Genomic DNA, 25553 nt, shown 5'->3' with positions numbered 1-25553 from the left:
CCTGCCATTTGTGACAGGATGGATGAACCTTGAGGACATGATGCTAAGAGAAATAAGCCCAACAGAGACAAATACCATATAATCGTCCTTAAATGTGGTGCTATGGGACTCCCGAGGCTCAGTCACAAAAAGCTCCTCTTGGAATGTTGGCTCTCTGCTGCCTTCCTGCCTGGACACTCCTTCTCGGGCAAAGCCCCCCACACTGTGAGGGAGCCTGAGCCCATGTGGACACCACGCGGGCTGCTGCGGTCCACGGTCCCCCCCCTTCCCAGTGCAGGCAGGCATCGAGCCTACCACAAAAGTCACCAGTGTCACTCCACTAGGTGGGGCAAGGAAGAGCCACGCCCACGGGTTCTGCAAGCACGATACTGTGGTGGTGGTTTTATTCCACTACATTTGTGGTGGCTTATTGTACATTCCAGACCCCCCAGCCTTCCCCCCCACATCCTCAGTCAAATCTAGAGTAGACTGCAAAGAAGCCTCCTTTCCTGTGGCTCTCAACTCTGCAGAAAGCACCAGACTGCAGGGAAGGCAGCATTGAACAAAGCCCCTTGTGACTTCCCATCCAGCCGGCCTGCCTGCCCCTCCCTGTTCTCCCCACTTACTCCTCCCTGTCCCCCCATACACGCCAGGCATGGTCCCGCCACAGGACTCTGCCCACATGCTCGGGAGGACTCCTTCCCCCATAGCCCCACTCCACTGTCTCTCAGCTCCTTTCAGTCCTCACTCACGACCATCTCTGTGGCTGTCCTCTCTCAAAGAGCAAAGCCCCCGACTGGCCTCCACTCTCCTTTCCTACCTCATTTTCCTCCCGTGTCATCAGTGCCTAAATACTTCGATGTTACTTGCCCATGTTGTTGATGTTCTGTGTCCCCTGGAGAGGGTGAGTTCGGTGTGGGGGGATGCACCCCCAGGGCCTGGGAGGGCCTGGCACAAGGACAGCAGCCAGCTAATAAATACTCATCAAATAAATACATGAATACTATGGAACCAAGTGTCGGTTTTGCTGTTATCCTTAGAAACAAACAAATACGTGCCTGTCACAGTCCGTAGTTCTTAGATGAGTGAGTGAAAGACAAGAACAATGGACAGCCTTTAGAAAATACGACGAGTGTCATCCTCCCCCACAGCCTTCCATGGAGGCTGCCCTGCCTGCCTCTCTCCTCTGCTAAACCAAAGGGACCCCCCCCCAAAGTCTCCCTCATGTCTGTGCTGCCTGCCTGCTAAGCCCTGTGCCTCCTTCTCTTTCATTGACCTCTTTATGAACTTGCATCCTGCTGGTCTCTCAAGGTCTAACTCAGGTACCACCTCTCCCAGCTGGAGCACCTTTGACCTGGGAATTCCACCTGAACCAGTCTATAGCGCTTCTCACCGGTACCTGGGTTCCTGGGAGCCTGTCTCCTCCCTCCCTTCCCCCGTCCTAGGTCCCCAGGAGGAGGGGGCTGCATACACCACCCCTTGCCCCTGGGCAGCCTCAGATACAGATGGGGTATGGGAGCTGGGGGCCATGGTGGGAGGAAGGGGTGGGAGAGGAGGTCGGGAGAACACCATGCTCAGACTCACAATGGCCAGAGTAGTGGCGGAGCCAACTGACACAACCCTGATGACAGTAGAAAGAACATAGGTCTTGGAGTCAGAGACTCTGGGCTCATCTCCTGGGTGAGTCTCCCTAGAAATGCATTTAGCTTCCCCAAGCTTTTATTCACCTATAAAAATGCTTATACTGCAACGATATTTTGCAAAAATGACAGAATGTCATTTTTAAGGCGGGGGGGGGGGGAATGCGTATAACCTGAAAACACTATGCAAATAGGAACTGTTGGCAAAGGTTATTTGTTCTAACCATCGACAGAGAAATTAGCAAGGGTGCAGTTCAGATTCTGACCAGAGGGTGGCAGAAACAGGCAGGGACTTTGCCTCAAGGTCCTTAGAAATCAAGCAGCCCTAGAAGCCTCCGGAAGGGGGTGGATTTACTGGGTTGCCCTGAGGTGATGGTTCTCTTTCCTGCAGCTGACCCTGAAGCAATTAGCCCCTCTCCCGGTGTGGGATCTGGCCAAGGCTGAACTCAATCCCAGAAACCTGCCCTGGATGGTCTCCCCACGCGTTTCTCACAGCCACTCCCGCCCTGCTGGCACTGCTCAAACCCTTCCGGGGCGCAGTGTAGGTTTCTCATCAATGACTTGATCTGGCCCTCACCGCGACCTTTTGATCTAAGCTGAGCAGGCAGAGTGATGCCGCCTCCTGCACCTCACCATCTGAGACAGGATCCAGGCTCACACTTTGGAGATCGCACAGCTGGCAAGTGGGAAAAATTAGAAAGCAAACCTTACCCGCGGGTCTTCCAGCTGGAATTCCATCACACCAACACTTTCTTCACCTTCTCTGTTCAGTTGTCCCCACAACCAGCATTTATTGGGCTCTTGCTGTTTTTTGGAGCACTGCATGGGCTTTTGGCCACTTAAGCCACCTTGGACACCCCGCTTCCCCCAGCTCCATGCTGCTCCCACCAGGAGGCCTCAGTCTATTGTCTCTACTCCTCCTTGTGTCCGGCTCTTGTGTTCCCCACCTAGGCGCTCTGTCCCCCTGTGTCCCCTGCCTCACAGCTCCTTAGATCACAAGCTCCCAGGTCCTGCTGGCCTTCCAGCTAAATGACCCTGAGGACGAAAGAGGGGAAGGAAAGTTACAAAAGTCAAAAGCAGAGACAAGTAATCCATGCCTAAGAAATCTTATCAAGTTTCCTAGTTCCTGCTGGTCTAAAATCCCCGACTTGCTTGCTGGCGAGAATTCAGAGGCCCTGAGAGCTTTTCCTGGCTTATTTCTGAAGGTGAAGCTTCTCAAGTTTGTCCCCTGGCTTCTTCACTTAAGCAGGCCCCTCTATGAGGAACGTGGTGGCAAACAGGAAAGAAAACTGATGTTTGTTGAGGGTCTCTTTGGGGCCAGGCACCTCCCTGGATGCCAAACACGTCACCTTATTTGACTGTCAAATTGAGCTGGAGAATGAAGCTTTTGTCCTTTTACAAATGTGGAAACTGAGGTTTGGCGGCTCGAGCAGCACGCTTGGGTCCGTGTGTCTGATAGGTGGTGGGCTGGGTCCGCTTGGCTCAGAGTGCACTTCTCTGCAATCACGTGATTACACGGTTGGCCACCGACCACCGGTACCCCTGCTCTAGAAGCCTTTACCCCCTGGGGGACTTCCAGGCTGGTGATTCTCATCTCAGGAACCCAGACTTCACACAGAAACTGTTTCCGTGGGCTGATTCTGTCCTCCCTGCTGCGTGGGCGGAAGACACAAAAAGATAAGAAAACTCAGTTTTCACCCTGGAGGAGGTAATACCTACCCGAGGACGAAGAGGCTCTCGGAGACGGGGGTCCCCCCCACGAATATGCCTCAGGGGCCTCCTTAGCGAGAACGCCCACTCAGTGCCCGCGGTGCTGACGCCGACGCTGGTTCTGACGTGACTGTCCAGATACGACCAAGCTGACATGGGCAGGTCCGGGCTGCCAACACACACGGGGTGTGGCCTTTTGTATCGTCCCTGAAGCCATGGCACCCTCGGGTTTTAGAACATGCTACATGCGGCCTCCTTTTCCACACCTCTCCCCTGAGCTTGCGGGAAGCTGTGAAGAGGGACAGTGGGAAGCACCAAAGGGAGGAGATTGAGGTCTCGAAGGAAGGCAGGACCAAACTGAGGGATCCCTAAGTCAAGGGAGGCCAAGGTGACGCTGAGGTCTCAGTAAGGAGCAGACAGAGTCCCAGAGGCTGGGGATTCGGCTGTTGACCTGCACCACCTGGGCGCAGGCCCCTCCACTGAAATGTGGAGGCCAGATCCCTCCCTGGGTTTCCTTCTTCTCTGAAGTCTGACAACTGACAACATTCAGCTGGGTGTGAACTGCCACAGAGTCACCACAGCCTGGATCTCACTGGTGTGTTACCTTGACCTGGAGAGAGGGCGGTGGGGGTCAGGGCCAGAGGCATGGCACTGGTCAGGCGTAGGAGTTGGTCCTAAAGCAACCTCTCAGAATGTTTTCTTCGTCTTCCTCCTGATCCGCTTCTTAGCATCTTCCCTTTAGTTGATTTCCTCAGGAGTATTAGCTGGGTAAGAAAAAGGGTCCATGAAGATAGAACGAGAGAAACCCCAGATGTCAGCGGGGATGGTGAAGGAGAAACCGGATTGAGTCATCGGCCAGGTTTTCCCGGAACCTCTCACTCGAAGACAGGGACCGAGCCCACCCACGGTGCTGGAAATCTTACCAAACTAGGAGTTCACTGAATCTCAAAGTCAAAAGCAATTTCAGTTGAAAAGCAATATCTGTTCAAGTGAGAAATATTAGAAGTACAACAACCAAGGTCCACAGAGTAATAGCCATGATGCCCCCACGCAGGGATCAACCCCTAGTGGACAGCCTTCCGAAACACAAACCCAATACACTTTGAGAAGCAGAAATAGGATCATATTGTTTATTGTGAACTTCCCCCCCATATTCAGTTTGTCCACGTCATGAGTTGCTTAACCAACTTCCTCCTCTTGCATGTTTAAATCGCTTCCACTTTGACTTGTAAAAAGAATACTATGGTGTACAAATGTGGGTAAAATCATTGTTGTGGACTTGTTTGGTCAAAATATCAGTATTTTTGATGCTTCTGATTCAAACTGGCAAATTGGCCATTGGAAATTCTAGATCCATCTGCATTTTTTCTGGTCATACACAAGGAGGTCTATTTTCACCATCATCAACACTGTACATTTCAATTTTTTAAAATGAAAGATGAAAATCTAAGTTAAAATGTACTTTTTAAATTATGAAATTGACTACTTTTTCATGGCCTTATTGTTCACTTGTATTTCTTCTTTTGTGAATTGTCCCTCTTATGACCTTGACCCATTTTTAACATCTTGTCTTTCTACATCTACCCAAAAAATTTAATTTTAAGGATATTAACCTGTGTCATACATCTTGCAATTCATTTGCCCCTTTTAGTCTTTTGTCTTTTAATGTTTCTTATGGGTTTTTATGTACAAAACTTTTAAACTTTACATAGTTCCGTCAATCCCTTCCTTTTTCGCAATTCTTGCCCTTGAAGCCATGCTCATTACCCAGAACTGAATGAGATGGGAGGGAAAATTATTGTTTCAAAAAGAAGAACAGAAAGCCGCTGTCCCTTTGCTCCATGAAAGAATAGGAAAAATGATCAGAAAAACGCGAGGAAGGAGGGGAGGGAACTGCTTTTAAAAGCTGAGGCAAGGGGGCGCCTGGGTGGCTCAGTCGTTAAGCATCTGCCTTCGGCTCAGGGCGTGATCCCGGCGTTCTGGGATCGAGCCCCACATCAGGCTCCTCCGCTGGGAGCCTGCTTCTTCCTCTCCCACTCCCCCTGCTTGTGTTCCCTCTCTCTCTGGCTGTCTCTCTCTGTCAAATAAATAAATAAAAATCTTTAAAAAAAAAAAGCTGAGGCAAGTTACGCAATGGTCACTACGATGTGGTCCAGACCGGACCTGTCTGAAGTTGGGCGGGTAGCTAGAGGGCAGGCCACTTGGAAATGGGACGCTAGAGGCTAATGGCTTCTCAGACTCTGCTTACACTTTCAAAAACACATGCGTGCGTGCCTGAAGTATCCTTGATTTTAAAGAAATAAATAAAAACTTTTCATTGCAAAAAGAATGTGTTTGTTACCAGAATTTCTGACTTCACAGAAGCTGGTAATGTAAAAAGTGCAAATTTCAAATCAGCCTCCTGGAAATCTAAGTTTTGAAAGAAGAGCGCTGTTAAAAGTTCAGCATGAACGCTTCCAGACTTTTTTCCATGCATACACTAATTATAATATATATATATGTATGTATATATATATGTGTATATATATATATACATGTGTATATATATAATATATATATGTATGTATATATATGTGTATATATATACATATATACACATATATATACATACATATATATACATGGGCAAATGTGTGTGTGTATATATATATATATACACATACAAATATATATGGGCAAACCTATGTAGGTAGGCCTTCCATACTCAAAGATATGAAGATACATTTCCACGTGTGTTTTTTAGCACCATCCCAACACTTAAGGATGTAACACAACTATAGTTTATTTTTGCAGATGATACGCTTTAGGAATTTGTTACACAACCATGAAGTAAATATTCTATGTAGGTTTCCCTTTACCCAGTGGTTGAGATCCATTGCTTCGACTTAATTTTATTTCCTGGGCAACTTTCTGAGAGATAATATCCATACTTGTGCCTAAATTAAAAAAAAAAAAGCAAGCAAGCAAGCATAATTTTTAAGATTTTTATTCACTCTATCCTAAAGAAGCACAAAACTGGACATTGACTTTGGAGGTCTGTCATTGGGTGTCCTTTTTTTCTGCGGCAGGCTCTCTCAGTGCATTTTTTTTTCTGTCCCTGAATCACAAATTTCTTTCCTCTTTCCCTCCGAGTCCTCTCTTACTTCCCCTTTTCTCTTTATCTCTTCCTTTCCTTAACCATCTGTGGTATTAACCATTGGAAATGCACTGGATGATTCGTTTTGGTTGCTTGATAGTATTCCACAGACTCCATGCATTTTTGTTTGTTTGGGAACAACTTTTTATTTACCTGAGTTTCAACAGAGTCGTAGCACGTGTGCCGAACATAAGATCTGGGGATTTCAAGCATTTACAGCTGAGACTCAACTTGTATTTCTTTTTAATCACAAAGAATTTTAGAACCTAAAGAACACTTGTTGAGGAAGAGAAAAAAATCCATTTTCCTAATTCTCTCACGTGTACACATTCTCCGATAGTTGTACTCACAGGATAAATATTTGTATGCTGCTCTTCTCTTATGAACATCTATTTCTGTGTGGTCTTGTGAGAGGCAGCATAGCAGAATGGATAGAAGCAGTCTGTATGGTTAAATTTGGCTCCTTGTTAACCAAAGGGGGATCCTGAGTGATTTAGCCTCTCAGTTTCTTTTCTCTTTGATGGGGGTAATAAAACCCACCCAAGGTTGTTGTGAGGATTCAAATGTGATAAGAAGACACCCATGCGTGATAAACACACCTGCTTTGATAAAGGAGCCCGTCAGCAGGGTTGGCTTGCTGTGAGCGCGTGCGCGAGCGTGAGTGTTTGTGTGTGTGTGTGTCTGTGTGTGTGTTTTATGCTACTGTAAAAGAAGCAAAAAAGAGGCACGTGGTTCAGCTCTTAGAGGGTGGATTCCACTGGTTTGTCTTCAGTTCCTTTTGCAGGAAGAGCTCAGAATCATAACAAGGAAACGAACCCCAAAGATGAGCTTCGCATGTCAAATCTTAGCCAGCTTCCTTCTGATTTTCATCGTTTCCACCAAAGGTAAGTTGGTGAGGGTCTCCATTGGAGACCCTAATGTGAGCATAGGAGTCAAAGAGGTCATAACCCAACTTTCTCTGGTGGTGAGTCTCGAGATCTCAGGAACTGTCTTGCTTTTTTATAGGTGCAGCCCCTGAAAACAATGTTGTCTGGGGTACCCTGGGTCATGACTTTGACCTGAACATTTCTGGTTTTCAAATGGATGATAATATAGACGATATACGATGGGAAAAAGACAAAACCATAGTTGCACGAGTCAAAAAGGGCAAGCTTAAAGATCTTAAAGATGAAAGATACAATGTATCAACAAATGGAGCTCTGAAAATTAAACATCTGGAGACAGAGGACAGTGATACATACAGGGTGGTTATATATAAGATCGATGGGAAGAACGTATTGGACAAAACATTTCAATTGAAGATTCAAGGTAAGTCTTCGTTCCCTAAACCCCTCTATCTCAGTCTGGGTGCTATTTAGCAAGTTGGGAAAGAGCATTTATGGAACAGCCCCAGCCTGACCTTGGCCGTGGGGAAGCCTTAAAGGAGAGCTGATGCATCTCTCCCAGCTCGGTGAAGGCTCCGTCCTGTGGAAGAGACGGAGTCTCCACGTGGGGAAGTACACGGCTGATAGAACCTCAATTCTCTTTGCCTAAAACGGTCTCTTCAGTGGTTATGGGGATGTGGACTGCGTATAGAACCTAGATTAAGGTGGCATCAATCGGGAGGAGAGGAACAGGTGGGCAGAAGAGAAAAGTGGTCATTTCAGGTGGACGATGAAGAGCAAGCTGTGTGTGGGGCAGACTCACCAGAGAACAGTGGGTCTTCCATTTTCAGAGACATTTCAAGCCAGGATGCTCTGAAAGAGTAGTTATATGGCAGGGAAGGGCTGGAAGTAATGAATTTAAAGATGAACAGCCCTTGTTTAAGATCTGCTTAACATCAGAGTGATCAAAAGCAGAAGATAATTTTTCTACAGCTGTAGAAAATATACCAGGTGTGGCTATATGTATGTGATGCCCTGGGAGAGCTGGAGTGCACCCTGAAGACGAGCCAGGGAGCTGCTGCTACAGTCCAAGTGAGGGGTTTGGGGGTGGGGTGCTGCTTGGGGATTCTGAACTCAGTCTGCCTGTTAGAGTCAACGGAGACACTAGGAAAAGTTACTGGGGCCAAGGTCCCAGCCCAGACCAATGGAATCAGAATTCCCTGTCATGGATCCTGGGCATCAGCAGGTGCTAAAGCTCCCCAGCTGAACCTAATGGGCAGCCAGATTTGAGGGCACCCAGAATCGATAAGGGGTGCCTGCAAAATGAGGAAGTAGAGTACGTGGAGGGTCCTGGGTGGAGAAAGGATGGGCAAGATGGCTTGGGTGCAGGAGACTAGGAAGAGAAAGTGAAATTGAAATGACATTGAAGTTGAAAGGGGTGATACTTGGCAAGGGGTGATAAGAAGTGAGAAAGGGAAGAAGCAACTGGCTTGGAGAGGAAGACAGGAACGCCCGCATGAGCACAAGCCAGAGATTCAGCGGGCAAATAAACCAGAATTTCTGTGCTTCACACAGGAAATGTGCAGAGGCAGGACCCCTTCTCCCTCCCCAGGATCACCCTCTAGCCCGGCTCTCAGCATGCGAGCCTGGCAGCAGCCCCCACTGCAGCAATCCCAGATGTGCCAGCTCCCTGCAAACGACAACTCTCCACACCCTCGTCCCCTACAACCTTGAATGGAGAGCACATTCCAGAAATAGGGTAGGACTGAGAATGGAGCTGGAAGGGGTCTCTGCTTTTGAGCTCCGGGAACCCAGATCTCATGACTCCTGTCCATATGGGCTCAAGTGTTCCCTTCTGAACACGAGCCTTGTGTTTGTGTCTTGTCTAGTGATGCAGTGATAACGGCTGTCCAGCTCGGTGTCAGGTTAAGGTTCCCAACAATCCCGAGAACTAGTTGTTATTATCCTCTTATTATCTATAGGGACACAGAAGCGACTTCCCCAAAATCTCACAGCTTGACAGGAGCAGAGTCAGGGTGCAAATCCAGGGCTTCTCTTAACAAGGATGGTGACAATCCCCCCCTTCCCCAAGCAGCTTTATTAAGAAAGAATTCCCATACCAGAAGTTCACCCACTTAAAGTGCACAATTCAATGGCTTCTGGTATATTCACAGACTTGCACGACTAGCACACAATTGACTTTAGAACATTTGCATTACCCCCACGATAAACCCCACATTCCTTGGCCAAAAAGCAGATCTTTCTGTGACACAACAGCCGCCTGCTGAGTGTGTGTCTGTGTGTGCGTGTCAGTGTCACACAGCATCTTAATTCAGCGTGTGGTCTGGTCCCCATTACTTGCCACATGGCTTTGGGTGAATTCTGTCTGCTCTGAGTCTGATCTTTGTAATAATGACTCCATGGGATATTCAATGAGACAACTAAGCAAAGGTGCCCTGCAGCACCTGGGACCCAGTACCCATTTGCAGAGTGCTAATGCCCTCCCCCATCCGTTTCTTCATGCTTCTCGTAGCTTCTGTCTCTGCACCCATATCTCCTTAGTGAGGGCACTGCTCCCCCTGGGTGAAGAGGCATTGGAAGCCCTCTTAGAAGCATGTGTTAGGGGGAGAATAAATCCTAGCAACCTAGAATGAAGGAGTTCTCATCGATGTGATGTGCCCCCACTTGGTCTAGCCATGCTTCTTCCAGGAAGCCACCTTACAGAGGCGGCATTTCCAAAGACATGGCTTCAGGACCCTGCTCCTCACTGTGTGGTTTCTATTCGTGAAATACTGGAAAGGATTGCAAAGTCCCCAGCAGTTATAACCTTATTCATTAAATTAAGAGTACATCATTTAAAAAGATGGTAGAGAGGGATATTTACCGATGTTCCTAAAGGAAACAATTTCGTAATAGATCATCAGTAAGGAGAAAGAAGGCAGACTACAAAATCGTATGATCCAGTTTTAGTTTTTAAAACATTATTTATATAGGTATTCTGTATAGAAATCACCTGGTGAGGATATATGTAAAAATATTAATAATTATTGGCTCTGGGTAGTAGAATTACATGTGATTTTTTAAAAAAGATTTTATTTATTTGACAGAGAGAGAGCACAAGCAGGGGGACAGGGAGAGGGACAAGCCGACTCCCTGCTGAGCAGGGAGCCCGATGTGGGGCTCTATCCCAGGACCCTGAGATCATGACCTGAGCCGAAAGCAGACACTTAACCGACTGAGCCACCCAGGCGCCCTTGCATGTGATTTTTAATCTTGAAATATTTTGCTGCATCTGATCAATTTTTACAATGATTGGATGTCACTGTTATAAATAGAAAAAAGATTTTTTCCATTTTGAAGAGGCAAGTAAACACTTTGATTTGACCCCTACTCTCTACACTGACTGCCATCTTCTTCATTCTGGATCACACAGAATCTTGGGATGGGAAGAAAAGTGAATTTCCGCATGTGGATACACTAGGGCAGAAATGAAATCTGACGGGAAAGTTCGTGGAGAAAATACGTTGTCTGGGAAGCAGGGAGGGAGGGAGTCATTGGAAAAGAAGCCATCTGGCTGCATAACAAATGGAGAGAAACTGAGAGAGAAAGGTGGCAAGCCAGGGAGAGTAAGGGTGAGATCCAGAACAGAAGAGAAGAAAAAGGAGGAAGTCATGCTAGCTAAGAAGTGGTGGAGTTAGGATTTGGATCGGCCCCATCTGAAGCTAAGGGCTTTGTCTTTCATGCCACAGCCTTGGCATTTTATGTGTCAGAAAAAGAGAGGCAGGGAGTTGAGTTTATGATTATGAACGTAACAGCGGCCACCAGTAATGTCAGTACCTAATGATTTGCCCAGGGCTCTGTCACATGTTGGCCCTGTTACGACAGGTGGGGCATGTCTTTCTTACCCGTCTCTTACAGATGAGGTCCAGTGAGGCGCAGTGAGGGACCAAGCAGCTTCGAGTGGGGAAAGGGGCTGGTGCCCACTCACCCCAGAGCTTGAGCTGCACACCCGGCCCTCTGCTCCCAGGACCAGTAGATGGGTGGGGGTGGGGTTTGTTTGTGATCGAGGTCCCAGGCCACACATGGAACAATGCCTCCAGGGTCGGGTTCCTGGCTGCTTTGAAGCATTACCCACCCCCACCCCCCATGTGTTAACTGTCTTACTCATGCTACTGAACTTGGTCTTGGAAGAGTGGGCTCCTCCCCGATCTGTCATTTATTAGTAGATGCCCTTAGTCCACCATTTACCCTCTCAGGTCTTGGGTATGTCCTCTGTAAATGGCAAGAAAGCGTCCACCTCTTCTGTTTGTTAGGATTAAATGATATCATGTATGTGAAAACATTTTAAGGTATGAAATAGCACATAAACACACACACATGTATGTATTTCACTCATGTAATGTAGTTATGAACTTCACCAGAAAAAGATTTATGCCGAATGTCCTGTATAAAAAAAAGAAAATACAAATTATTTTCAAAAATAGCTAGTAGTCTTGGAAATTGTTCCTCGGTCCCAAACTAACTCCCTTCCCCCCTCTATTAATAACTGTGTCTATTAAAATCAGAAAATTGGCTAATACGAATTGGATCTTTTTTTTTTTTTCCAGAGGAGATCTCAACACTGGATATGTTCTGGAATTGTAGCAACAGAAACCTGACCTGTGAGATAAAGAATGGAACTAACCCTGAATTAATTCTGTATCTAGATGGAGCAGTATTAGGTAGGGCTGTATCTAAAACTATTTCTCAGAAGATCGCCCCAAAAAAGTGGACGACCAAACGGAGTATGTCATTCAACTGCACGGCAAAGAACGAAGTCAGCGAGCAAAGCAGAGGGATGACCATCAATTGTTCAGGTGCGTGGCGAGCGCCGGTCAGACATCCCGAGCTCTCTTGGCAAACACAGCCTGCCAGGTCCGGGGCAGAGACTCACTCCAGCGCCGGCTCCCCGGGCTGAGAGGCAGCCTTGGCTTACGGTGAGAACTGAAAACACACCTCCTTCCTCCTGGAAACCTCCAAGGGAAGCCTTGGAGGAGAGAGAAGGTGGTGTTCTATGGTTACCCATCGTGGGCATCCTTCCGCAGAGCACAGTGTAACCCCAGGCAATTACAAAGATCCTCTTTTTTTTTTTTTTAAAGATTTTATTTATTTATTTGACAGAGATAGAGACAGCCAGCGAGAGAGGGAGCACAAGCAGGGGGAGTGGGAGAGGAAGAAGCAGGCTCATAGCGGAGGAGCCTGATGTGGGGCTCGATCCCATAACGCCGGGATCATGCCCTGAGCCGAAGGCAGACACTTAACCACTGTGCCACCCAGGCGCCCTCAAAGATCCTCTTCTGAGAGAAAGAATTGCCAAATTGAAAAGGTGGAAGGAGCCGTAGAGGTTATCTCGTGCAAACCCCCATTTCCTAGAAAGGCCAACTGATTTGCCCGAGGTCCCTCAGCTAGTCAGTGACCAGGATTGTTACTCCCGGGGTAATGATGGAGAAGGGAGCAAAAAAGATTACTTTCTGGACTGGAAATGGGCAGTACCTTCTATCAGGAGCCAAGGTAGAAATCCAGAAGTTGGGGGCATGGAGAGAGGATGAGCTCAAGGCCAGGAAGGACAGTGGACATGGTGAGGAAATGTTTCTTCTGCCATAGAGCTGACAGCCCCGCATCAGGAAGTCCTGAAACCCCAGGAGTGTGAGCTCTTCCCTCAGAGTCCCTGCTTGACATGACTCCAGGAAGTAATGTTTGAGAGGCAGCCTGCTGTAGGGGGAGCTCTGGGAACCAGAGGCCTGGGCTTCTAGTTCCCATCTGTCCAAATTCAGTGGGATTACCTTGTCAGAGTTCCTTCGCCTCTCTGGGCTTCAGCCTCCTGGTCCACAAAGAGAACGAGCCCCATAATCCCTCAGTTTCCTCATTTGAATCTCTGTGATTACCTTTTCCCGTGCTGTCTGCTTAACCCCTCTGAAGGGAGACTGAACACAGAAAAGTAGTTCCTTGGCCAGAGGCCCTGAGATTCTATGGGGACTATGGCTGGTGAGTTACCTCAGGAAACAGCCCTGAGCTGGCATGAAGTTAGACGTGAGGCTTTCTTATATACGTGTTGAAGGAGTTATCTGCCAGGCATAACAAATGACATTTGTTTGTGGCTTGAAACACCGGTGACTTGCTCACAGTGTCTGTGAGTCATGAGTCTGGGAGTGTCTTAGCTGGGTGGTTGTGGCTCTTACATGCGGCTGCGGTCAGGACACCGGCCGGGACCACAGTCAGGTGGGCTGGGTCCAGGCTCTGCTGGGGGAGGACCCACATCAGGCCTTGCTCATGGGGACTGTTGGGCTGCCTCACAATATGGCTACTGGCTGCCCTCAGGCGCAGGCTAAGAGAGAGCAAGAGTGAGTGCCCAAGGCAAATGCCAGGATCTGTCCGTAACTTAGTCTCAGGGGTACTAGCCCATCACTTCTGCCATATTCTGGTTTTCAGAAGCCACCCAGTAAGCCCAGCCTGCATGTATAGGAGGGGATCACACAAAGATGGGAAGACCAGGGGGCGGGGGGCTTTGGGGACCGTCATAGAGGCTGCCAACCACACGCTTAGATGGGCATCACTTCACCCTCATCGGTCCACCAGCCATGACTCCACAGCCCCCATCGCGAAGGCACAGTGAGCGAAGCTGCCCTCCTTGACTTCACGACCTCTTTTCCCCCTTCTGGGAAAGACGTACTTCTACTAAAAATTATTCATTGTTTATCTGAAATTCAAATGTAACTGTATTTCCTGTGGTTTATCTGGCAGCCGTGTTCTTCATGTTTATTCTAACCAGATCCTGCCAGTGTAGAAAAGTGTGTGCATCGGGGATGGAGGGAGTCAGCAAGGGCCTCAGGAGAAGCCAAGGTCCGAAGGTAGAACATTCACATCCCTTACCCAGTGGTGCAGGTCTAGAAAAGGGCCATGGAAAAGATGGACAGGATCCCCGGGGGGAGGTGGGGGAGGGGCAGGTGCTCTTGAAGACCCTCCAAGGGATCACCTTCAAGGTTCGAGCCAGAGAGGGGCATGGAAAGGACTATTGATTTGGCTCAGCAAAAAGCGACCATATACTCGAACACGGAGGGAGAAGGTTTGGATGCAGAAGGACTGCCTCTCATGAACTTAGGGGGACATCATCTCCACGAGGGCATGTGGGAAGCGGTATGCTTGGGTTTAGAGACGGTGAGGACGTGGTTTTGAATGATGGAGCCCCAGCTGCCTCTGTGGCAAGCTGGAATGTTCCCTGCCGAGAGCACCCCAGGTGACTCGGAGGGCCCTGCTGGACAGATCTGTGAATGGACAGTGTGAGGCGTGCCTCCATTTCCATGAGTGCCCCAGAGAGAGGTGTGGGACACCCCGTGTGAGAAGCTGAGTGGTGGCTGCATGGCTCAGCCCGTGCTCCCTGACCTGTTCCCACTGGGTCAGACCCTGGGAGGGTCAGCCGGAGAGGGACTCCAGCAGCCCCTGGCTCCAGCCCGTGGAGCCTTCAAGGACCCCAATGCTTTCTTGGTCTCATGGAATGTTCCAATGGAAGCACCTCTGTCCGCAGAGCAGGGGAGGCTGTGTGACCGGCAGGCCGAGAGTGGGGCAGAGAGGAAAGAAAGCATTAACTGACTGTTGCTGTCAGAAAATCTCTTCAGTTTAGTTTCTGGTCCTCTGGCTTTCTCCCAGGGCTCATCCTGGGCTTCACATGTAACAGGGTCTTCCTAGGGATGCTGGAAAAGGGTTCCCTTGTGATGCTGGCCGAGCTCCACTTTGTCCTCCAGATGCACGAGTCTCCTGACACCCGGCCCCAGCTACGGCCTCTCTAACTGCCCTCGACTCACCATGGGCAGGCGGCCCAGTCCCTGTCGTGGGGACACAGCTCCCAGAAACGCCAGCGCACAGAGCTCTGCTAAGAGCCAGACCTCACCTCTGTGTGTTGTTTTACAGTTTACAAAGCACTTTCACATCCATTATCTGATTGACCTCCAACAGCCACCCTGTGATGTAAGTTTCATTATCTCCTTCTCATGCCGAATGGAACAGGCTCAGAGAGGTGCAGTAGTTTGCCCAAGGTCACACAACTCTTGCCTAGAAGAGTCTGGATTCAAACCCATTTCTCTGAACACTGAGCAGTTATCCTCATTGCGTTGTGGCGACTGAAGGTCTGCGAGCTGAAGATCAAATCCACCGCTGCCGCTAACTCACTGCACGTCTGAGTTTCTCTCATAGGCCAGGGAAAATCTGGGAGGGGGAGCTGACCGGTGGGCTGGACAAGTGAAGCATTCACCCTGAGTGGAAACCGCCTGGTCAAGACAAAAACAAGACAAAACAACCCCACCTGATGTAGGAGGGCAGCCAGAGAAGAGGGTGGATTCATAGAGCAGAAACATGGACGCAAGGGGCTGCTTAAAGGCCCCACTCAGGAACAGACTTTGTGGCCTCAGGCAACCCATCCTCCCTCTCTGGGCCTGTGAAACTAGAAGGGACCCTACATTGTCTCCAGACTCCTTCTCAGAGCTATACTTCTGTGACTTGCTCCTTGACTGGGGAGGGGGTGGGGGGCGGCACGTGAAGAATTCGGCATTTCTTGTGCAGAGCAGCAGTCCCCCCAGGAGCCATCTGGGGGGCTTATCCAGAGATTGACACAACCGACAGCCTCCACGAGCTCGGCTTTTCTGAGGTTGAAAAGCCCCACGAGGCTCTTCTGTCTGCTTCATGCAGGGGTCCTTGGCCAGAGCCATGAAATGACCCCTCGGCCCAGGACCCCTCGCCTGCATCCATTTCTGTTCCTTTTGCAGAGAAGGGTCTGGACATCTATCTCATTGCTGGCATTTGTGGAGGAGGCGTCATCTTCATTAGCTTTATGACACTACTCATCTTCTACATCAACAAGAGAAAAAGACAGAACAGTAGGAAACATGGTAAGCTCCCCTGCTTCTGTGCCCCCACAGGCCCCGGGCAAAATCCCCGTGGAAACAACTCATGAGGATGACACTGAGTCTGGAAAGAGAACAGTGGAGACGGGGACTTTCAGAATGTCAGGGCTCTAACCGGTGGTTACAGGTTTTTCCATTCTCTGGTTAGCTGCATCTTTGAAAAACAAATTCTCAGTGGTGACAGTGGGAGAGCTTTGAGAAGCCGAATCCTGGTCGGGCCCTGGAGTCCACTGCCGAGGCTGACTCGGTGGAAGGCCTGCGTGGACATATTTTGAATGAGCCACACATCTCTACGTGGGTAGAATGATTAGCTTCAAAATATCATCTCCATGAACAAACATCTCGTCCTCTGTGGAGGCAGGGGGTGGAGGGCAGTGAGGTATGTTCAGAACCACGCTCGTAGAACACAGGTGAAACTTCAGGGACCCGCAGGACACATGGGGTCTAAAACCAGGGAGTTATACCCTCTTTTCCAATTTGTGGTTCAGAGGGGATATGCTAGTGCTGGGGCTGGTTTTCCTCAAATCAGGCCTGTCCAACAACCCAGCAAGAATGGAAGGGTTATGCTCGTAAGTGGGGAGCTGGCTCAAGGAGCACAGGCCACCCAAGGCAGTGAGTTGAGATAATGGCATATGAGGTATCTCTGCGGGCTCTGGGGGTGCTGGGACCCCATGCTGCAGGTGAGTCCAGCAAGTGTATCCAGCCCACAACAAGACACGCAGCCAGGTAAGCAGGCTCCTCGGGTTTGGTGCAATCTGACATTTACAGTAGGACTGAGTCCTCTCACTCTGGGTCTCCCCAGAGAGGGCCCGGCTGCCCACGCCCGTGGCCTGGAGCACACCCAAACAAGGACCTGGGCTGAACCTGCCCAGGCAGGGTTGGCCTTGGGCCCCCTTTGGACTTGGCTTCCGTACTTAAGACTTCTTACCTTGGGTCCCTTTCAGGCCACTGCCCCCAGCGTGGTGCCATGTTTCCACCGCCATCTTTCCAGCACTCTTTGCCTGCATGGAGCAGAATTGCTTGCTGAGTCCCATAGGCATCATGGCTCTCTCACGTCTGTGCCCTGCTCAGGCTGTTTTCTGTCTAAGTCCCCCTGCAAAGGCCCTTTCTCCATTGCTGGATGGTCAAAGATCGCATAGTCCTCCAAGGTGGGCCTCACATGCCAGCCCATGACGAGGCAATCCCTGCTTTCTACACGGTAGTTCATGTTGACAACGCAGTCCCTTGGGCCAGGCACTAACCTTTCTAATATAATGCTTTGCATTCATTATTGTATCCAACTTCCCGAGTGATCTTATGAGATAGATAATATTTATGCAGATGACAAAATTTAAGCTCAGCGAGGTTAAATGATTTCCCCCAAATATTATGGCCAGTGGGCTGAGTCAGGACTAGGGTGATACAAGCAAGGGGTTCTGTGCAATTTAAGGAGACCGTCACCCTCAGGGTTCCTGCCACCACCCCCCACCCCCGCCCTTGCTCAACCCCGAGAGTGAGGGCTCCTTCCATTCTATGCCCTGGTTGCCTTGCTCGCTTCACCCTGGCCTGGGCCCTGGGTGCCGAATCAGGAGGGGAGATTAGGGAGGACACTGAGCCTGGAGGAATTCCCGGGAGCAGACATTTGGGCAGTGGCTACAGTGATGGGGGTGGGCACGCTGGGCCCCCCAGTCCTGCTCTGCCAGGCAGGCAGCTCAGAGCCACAGCTCACCTGTTTGTGCAAGGCAGCCTGGGGGCTCGGCCACTTGGCTGCACACGACTCCTCCCCCCAGAGCTCCTGGGACTCTGTCTGTAGCTGTCTGGTGGCTCTGGGCTCTTACCAGACACTGACATTGTGGTTTGCAGTCCTGGTTTGGGTCCCTTGATTTTAGGCTTCCCGAGGGCCAGCATCTTGTCCTGTCACCATATTCGATCTGAGCCATCGCTGCTACTTAGCAATGGCACCTAGAGCCAGAAGATGGGGAATATGTGTGTGAAGGACAAATGTACCAAACGGTGGGTGAACAGACTGCTGAGCCAACGGGCAGCCCGAGCTTGGATGAGAAAGGTCTCTCCAAAACCGCCCAGCTGGGAACAGGGCTCTGGCCGAAGTCCTCTCCACAGCCTCCGGGCTCGGCCTCAGCTGCCTCGGGCCACCAAAGATGGCACCGAGGACGTGTTCTTCTCTTTCCGTACCCTTTACCTTTTGTGCTTAGAGCACTCTGGCCCTTCCTGTGTCACATCCACGTCTTTGGAATCTGAGTCTTCACGTTGAAAGCTGCCTGAGGCCAGGATTTCCAGCCCTCAGGGGAGGTTGTTCCCCTGCCATCCTCACCGGAAGTTACAGGGCCATGCTCAGATGGGACCAGGGCTTCCTAAGCTGGACGTGCCCATGTCAACGTGAAGGGCCATTCCCTGGCCCCAGGAGAATGTTCCCTTCCTAGCTCCCTCAGGAGCCCTGCAAGGATGGCTTTGGACAGAGGGACTGGGACACCGCCCTTGTAGCCCAGAGAAGGCTGAGGGCCAGAGGGGCCCTTCAGGCCTGGAGAAGCTGAGCCTCCTCGCAGTTTCCCTGTGTGGTTTTAAAACAGCAGGAACACCCACATTATTGGGAGTCGTGGGCCTGTCTCCACGGACTGCTGTCACACATCATGGAAAATCCCACAGGGCTGATAGGACGAGAAACCCTTGTCCCTCCAAGCCCAAGAGAATGGGGCTGGCTTATGAATTTCCGAGAAACTAGTAAGTTTCTGCGGACTAAAAGGCCCCTTGCATGTCTTCCAACCCCTCACCAGAATGTGGGCTTCCTTAGAGCGAGAACGGGACGAAAGGCAGAGCTAACAGGGAAACCCACCTGAAGGCAGGTGGTTGCTAACGTCCCCTCTGACGATGAATCTCCTGTCCTAAGGGCTCTAACCACCAGGTGCTCTCAGGGCACGGTCTCTAGGGTCACCCAGAGGCAGGGCTCTGAGGTCTGAGTGCCCTCTCCATGCCCAGGACACCCAGGCACCAAGCCCTCTACCTGCTTCTTTGCTTCGGGCTCCCTGAGTTCCCGAAAGCCCTGGGCTCTCACTCTCCCCTGCTGGTGGGCGTTTCTGTGTCTGCTACAGGGCCTGGAAATTTTAGAGGGTAGAGGTGGCTTCTGCCTCCTCACTGCACGCCCCAAACAGCTAGCGTGACTTCTCGCATGCAAGCGCTATGCTCGATAAATAGCGGATCCTGTCTCACCAGGAGAGCTCTGGTTAGCGGACCCTCTCTCACCAGGAGAGCTCTCAGAGGTTTTCTTTTTGCAGATGAGGAGCTTGAGATAAGAGCACGCCGAGCAACCGCCAAGGAAAGGCACCGGAAGCCCCGCCAGGGTCCAGGACCAGCTCCTCAAAACCCAGCTGTGTCCCAACCTCCTCCACCACCTAGTCATCGGCTCCAGGCCCCCTGTCATCGGCCCCCGCCTCCTAGACACCGTGTCCAGCACCATCCGCAGAAGAAGGCTCCTCCTCCATCGGCCGCACAAGTTCACCAGCAGAAAGGTCCTCCCCTCCCTAGGCCTCGAGTTCAACCAAAACCTCCCCATGGGGCCACTGAGAACTCGTAACTCTGTCTCCTGATGTGGTCGTCCCCTTTCTCTAATTGTTCTTTCCCATCAAGGCACAGTGGGGTTTCTCCACTCGGGGGGTCCGCACCTCTGCTTTCATGCAGTGCGTTCTGCAAGTTAAGATCATCACCTCCTGGGCTGGGGGCCATGGCCACGTCTGCATCTCCTAGCTCCTTCAAGTGCCCTAGCACCTGGAGCCCCTGGCCTCCTCCCAGATCCTTGTCACGCCAGAAAGGGCTAGCCATCCAAGTGCCAGCATCAGGATGATGGGCCACCGGGCACAAAGTTCTAGAGCTCTCCTCGCCTCCCCTTCCGATCACACGCAGACATGAGTTGTCTCGCCGCACCTGTGCCTCGCTGCAAGCGGCTACCTGCTCAGGAGACCCTCGAGTTTCTGACGTGCCTGGTGGACACTTGCCCACCATCTTGGGAGTAGAAGTGAAATAAAAGCTTTGATTTGACCCAGTGTCTGCTCATTGTAGAAAGAAACCCAGCATCGAGCTGCTGGATGAGAAAGAGGCTGGGTGGTGTGACAGCAGTATCTAATTTGGTCACCCCAATTCACCTGGACCACTGAATCCCCTCCCCCACCCCAGAGCAACCAGAACATGCTCCCCAGGTCTCAGATGTAAAGCTCGCCCAACAAGCTATTTGTAGATTTGTCTAATGAATTGAAACCTCTATGTGCAAACTGTGACAAAGAGGCACCAGCAAACGTAATTGCTCGGGTCTCACTTCTTTGACTGTTCAGACACGGTCACAGTGATCTGCAGAATCATCCTCGAAAAGAAAGGAATCTGTGATTCCTGGAGGTTCCAGGAGCCTATCAAACAACACGGAAGGGCAGGCTGAGAGCCCCCTCACGGGCATCAAATCCCCAGTGTCTTCAGTGGCCATTAGGCACAGATCATCGCCCACCCCCAGCCAGCAGCCACGCTAGCTGAACTGGGGGAAGTGGAAAGAAAAACAAAACAGTTTTCAGTTAAGGTTTGAAACAATAGGCGGTGAGCAGGCACCTGCTTTGAAATGTTTGGTGCCATGTTTGTGGTCCCGTCCGCCCTCCTTCTCCTGGCTTCTTAGACTTGCTAAACCTTGTCAAGATCTGGCAGGAAGCTCTGAGGTCTAAACCACAACATCTATGTATGCTCAGGACTTCCTGTGAGAGCTCACTGAGGGCGGAACCGTGCCTGCCTCTGAACCCCTGGGTCTATTGTGTTAGTACCCAGAGTTAATTATTAAGGATGAACATGAATGAGGGCCCGCAGGCTCCTGAAATTCAAACACGAAATCCGGCCAAGTAACAGTCATCACAGGACCCACCTGGTGGGAGACATGAAGGTCTTGGCACTGCCCCTTCTCCTTCCTCCCAGTGGTCCTTAACGATGCCATCAGCCATCCTGCCAGCATGGCTCATCCCAATGCCCTTCATGAAGCTTTCCCTGGCCTTTCCAGGCCAGGCTCTGCCTTTCTTTTGAAATCCTGAGTGCAGTTATATATGTATATTGCCTGTATACATATATACATACATATATATTACATATTATATATGTATATTGCCTGTAAATGCCCCACCGTTCATCGTTCAGTCATTCAGCATTCACTGAACGTCGATGTACCGGACCCTCTCCTAGGGAGCAGGACCCAGAGGTGTCCAACTGCGTCTCCGCCTAGACTCAGCTTACAGTCTAGTTACAGAGTGATGGACCAATAACCAGACAAATGCAACACAGCTTGGGAAGTAGAGGTCAGAGGCAAGTACAGGAGCCCAGAGGAAGGACTTTGAATCTGCCTTGAGTGGGGGGCACTGGGGTGACCTAGAAGGCTTCCTGGAGGAGTTGGCATTTGAATCGAGTCAGACGAAATCAGTAGCATTGGTGAAGTTGTTGGGCAGAATCACCCGTGCAGAGGGCCCAGCCCGAGCAAGGCTCGTGTCAGCTCCCTGTGTACCCAAGTATACGATTCCTTTTTCAACTACTGGGTGTCATCAACTTGAAGATACCATTGATACCAAGGGGCATCAGTATTTGCCATACCGCAAGAAAAAAAACACTCTTCGTTGCATTAAAATGAGTGCTAAGATACAGTTTTTAGGTATGACCCCATTTCTGAGATGTTAAAATGTAAAAAATAAAAATTAAAAAAATGCTTTTTTAGAATTAGTGAAAGCCTTCTGAGGACAAGGACTATTTCTCAGCGTCGTGCACTGAAAATGTCACTAGTGACTTGACGGAATGGGTGAGGACAGCCCTATCAAGGGAAGGGCAGTGGACATATGAGGCATCAACAGATGTAAGACACATCCTCTCCCTGCTAGAATCTCCACTGTGAGGCCGAAAACATGGGCTTTGCTCGAGATTTGTGCTGCAGTCACCCCACATGTCCGGTGTTGGGTGACCTGCCACTGACCCTGTTTGGAGCACAGACTTTCTGAGAAATGATCGGGTCAGCTGCATAAGAATAGACTCTGCATAAAAAAATTTGAAAAACAAATGGGGCTCCTGGCTGGGTCAGTCAGAGGACTGTGAGGTGCTTGATTTGGGGGTCGTGAGTTCGAGCTCCATGCTGTGTGTAAAGAATCCTTACATAAATAAAAAACGTTAAAAAAAAAAAAAACAGACTATGCAGCTTGTAAAAGAAATACTAATGCTTCAGTAGGTTTGGCTGAGGCCCGAGGCCCTGGGTTTTCAACGGCCTCTCTAGGTGATTCTGACAGGCCTTCAAGCTGGGGAACCACAGGTCTTTGGGTCCTCAAATTATTACTCATCAGTGGCTGGCCAAACTTGAGGACTTACAGATAATACAACATTGGAGGAAAAACAGTGATGGTTAAATAAGCCTCCACAGGGAATTTCCAATACAAGGAAGTCCACCAAATCGGAAAAAATATCTAGGTAATTCGAAGGATGGGAAAACCTCAGGTGTCATGTGAAGCTAGGCAACATTGGATCTTTCTGATAGCCCCCTGTGTCCCCCGCCCTCCCTAAAGAGCAGTCTAACCCCAGCAGCCGGGCCAGCTTCGCTCTGAGGGACCCCAGCAGTGAACTCAGCCTCCTTCTCTGTAGTATCCTCTGTGGGCCCCTCGGCTGCCCCATGCTGCAGCCACACGGCTCCTCCTGCTTGGTCATGCGTCCTGCACTTCAGAGCCTCTGCCCACATGGTTCCCCTGGCTCCTCGCCTGCTCGCCTGTCCACAGTCTTCTTTCAGGACTCAAACCCCAGGTCATTAGAGAGGCCTTACCTGATCCCGAGCTCTGCCGTGAGCTTGGGAGACCATTTCATCTCTGCGACTTGCTCTGTGGTCATCCAGCTCAGAGCGGGAGAAGGCGGAGGGTATCAGAGCTGGGGTAATGGATTCGGCCCCACTGGATATTGGTTTTCTCATCTGTCAAATGGGGAGAACAGCTCACCGGGTCAGAGTGAGGATTCATTGGAAATAATGTATGTAAATGGAACTGGTGTGTCCTGCTGGGCAGAAGACATCTGATAACTGGGCTTTCCCCCTGGCTTGATACCTGAGCAAGAGACCCCGGATAGCAGATATAAATGGCCCACTTATTGCAAAGAGACGCAGTGGATTATAAATCAATAAATAAGCTCCCAGTAAGGTGACTTGTGCTGGGAGTTGGATTCACCTGAGTTAGCTTCCTGACGTCGGGCCCTACGGGACAGTTGGATAAAATCCTATACTGGATGTAGTAAAAGCTAAAGATCAGATCTGTGAGACCACCCCACAAAGCCTCGACTGAGCCACCAACCTGGCTGTCACTTCCTCGGCCCCCTAAGCAGGGCCACCCTGATGACACATCTGGACTCCATAAGACAGCTTGGTGGCTCATTCCCAGCAACTCAAAGCAGGCGAGAGGGAGACAGAGGAAATTCTGGTCTTTCTGATAGCCTGCCCGTCCACGTGAGATCTACCCCCTGGTCAGGACCAGCAGAGGGGAGGTGCTTACTGCAAATGTTTGTGTTGGGCAATCAACCTTCATGGATTCAAGCAGTCAGGCAGTCCTGGAGGTCCAAAAGGAACTGGTGCAACTGAGCCCGGCCACATGCACTGGGGAGGCAATACCTAGATTGCAGGAGGCTGTTATCCACGACGGGACAAGGTAGGGAAATTTCTAGTTAAGGGTAACAGCTTCACTCATGCATCAGCCTTCACTGCCTTCTGAAACCCAACAATAGTAACATCACCGTCACAAAAATAAAAGACATAAACCACAAAAGTAGGGGCACCTGGCTGGCTCAGTCAGTGGAACATGCAACTCATGATCTCAGGGTCTTGAGTTTGAGCCCCATGTTGGGTGGAGAGCTTACTTTAAGAAAAAAAAAAAAAAGACATTACCACAAAAATAAATAGAACAGCAAAAAAAAAAAATCCGTTGGCATAATTTGGGGAGTGGAAAAAGCAGAGGGAAGGGCAGTGGCTGACTAAGAAGGCTTCAAAGTTACAACAACCTGTAGGCAGCAATGGGAAAAGCCATGGTGCAAACTGATTTGCTCCATTAAATATTCGAAAGGCATAGGAATTGGTGGCACGAGCTATCTCCAGAAGTAGGAATGATGGGTGAGGCTAAAACCGAAAGGCTGGTTAAAGATTTACATAAGAAACGGTTAGATCCCGGATTCCAACCCCTACTCCATGCAGATCAGTTACTGCCCAGCAGAGGTCCACAGGTTTGTTCTCTGGATGGGGGGATGCCAAGAACAGTTCACTGAAGGGGACTATATTAAAAACAGGAGGATTCAATAAAAGATTTCTACTGAACGTTGGGACTGAGCTCCTATCCCACCCAGCTTACAGACACAAGTAGAATATTTATATTTTTCAGGCAGGATATTAGAAAAGACTTAACACCTCAAAAAAAAAATCTCATCAAAAAGATCTTATTTTCCAAAAAAGACTGACTGACACTAACATCCAGGGTTTCCCAATGAAACCATCCAGCTAGATGACCCTAGAGTGAAGTCTGCAGTCACTAAGCCCCTCTTACCCACAAAGAGTTGTCTTTACAGTTCTTCTCTTAAATATGAGCAGACTGTCAAGCACCCCATGGAAATGAGGAAAGCCTCCAATATGAAAGACAAGGACTCAAAAAAACCAACCATAAACATTAGAGGTGAGGGAGGAAAACTCAAAAGTCACACTACCCTTATTGTGCTCAAAGGGATGAGAAAATACTACATCCCTGAAAAAAGAACAGAGTGCTATGAAAAAAGAATATTCCGAGAACATAGCACGTTCTTGGAAATTACAAATATAGCAGCAGAAATGAAAAACTCAGCAAAGGCACTGGAAGATAATGTTGAAAATCTTCTCAGACGATAGAGCAAAAGGACAAAGAAGAAAAAAATGGTTATAAAAAGATTTTTAAATTGGAGAACAGTTCTAGTATGTCCAAAATCTGAGTAATGGGCATCCAGAAAGAGAACAGTGGAAGCAGAGGGAGTTTACATTTCTGGAATGGAGGGAAAGGGCTCACTAAGGACCTAGCACCATGAAAGAAAATAAATCCACAACAAGCTATAAAACTCCAGAACACCAGGACCAAAAATGGCAGGTAGGGGAAAGGAGGGAGGGAGGAAGGACGAGACAGAGAGAGAGAGAGAGAGAGAGAGAGAAGCCCTGACTGGAACAGAGAAAGGGACCAGGAGAGAATTACTCAAGAAGATGAAATTAATAAAGCATCTGATGTATTTAAGCATATTGAGAAAAGATTTACATTTC

The 25553-nt window shown here is 49.6% G+C and overlaps 1 protein-coding gene across 1 annotated transcript; it reads left to right on the top strand.

The window, feature by feature from the left end:
- The first annotated feature begins 7187 nt into the window (after positions 1–7187).
- On the top strand, positions 7188–20290 carry CD2 (CD2 molecule). Its single transcript, XM_008710358.2, has 5 exons — positions 7188–7349; positions 7471–7773; positions 11936–12184; positions 16124–16246; positions 19531–20290. Exons 1-5 carry the CDS (start codon positions 7289–7291, stop codon positions 19827–19829), a joined length of 1035 nt encoding a protein of 344 aa, XP_008708580.1. The 5' UTR covers positions 7188–7288; the 3' UTR covers positions 19830–20290.
- Positions 20291–25553: the final 5263 nt, after the last annotated feature.

The sequence above is a fragment of the Ursus maritimus genome, unplaced genomic scaffold (assembly GCF_017311325.1).
Source record: "Ursus maritimus isolate PB19 unplaced genomic scaffold, ASM1731132v1 scaffold_12, whole genome shotgun sequence".
Taxonomy (NCBI): domain Eukaryota; kingdom Metazoa; phylum Chordata; class Mammalia; order Carnivora; family Ursidae; genus Ursus; species Ursus maritimus.
This window is presented reverse-complemented; position numbering and strand designations above follow the sequence as displayed.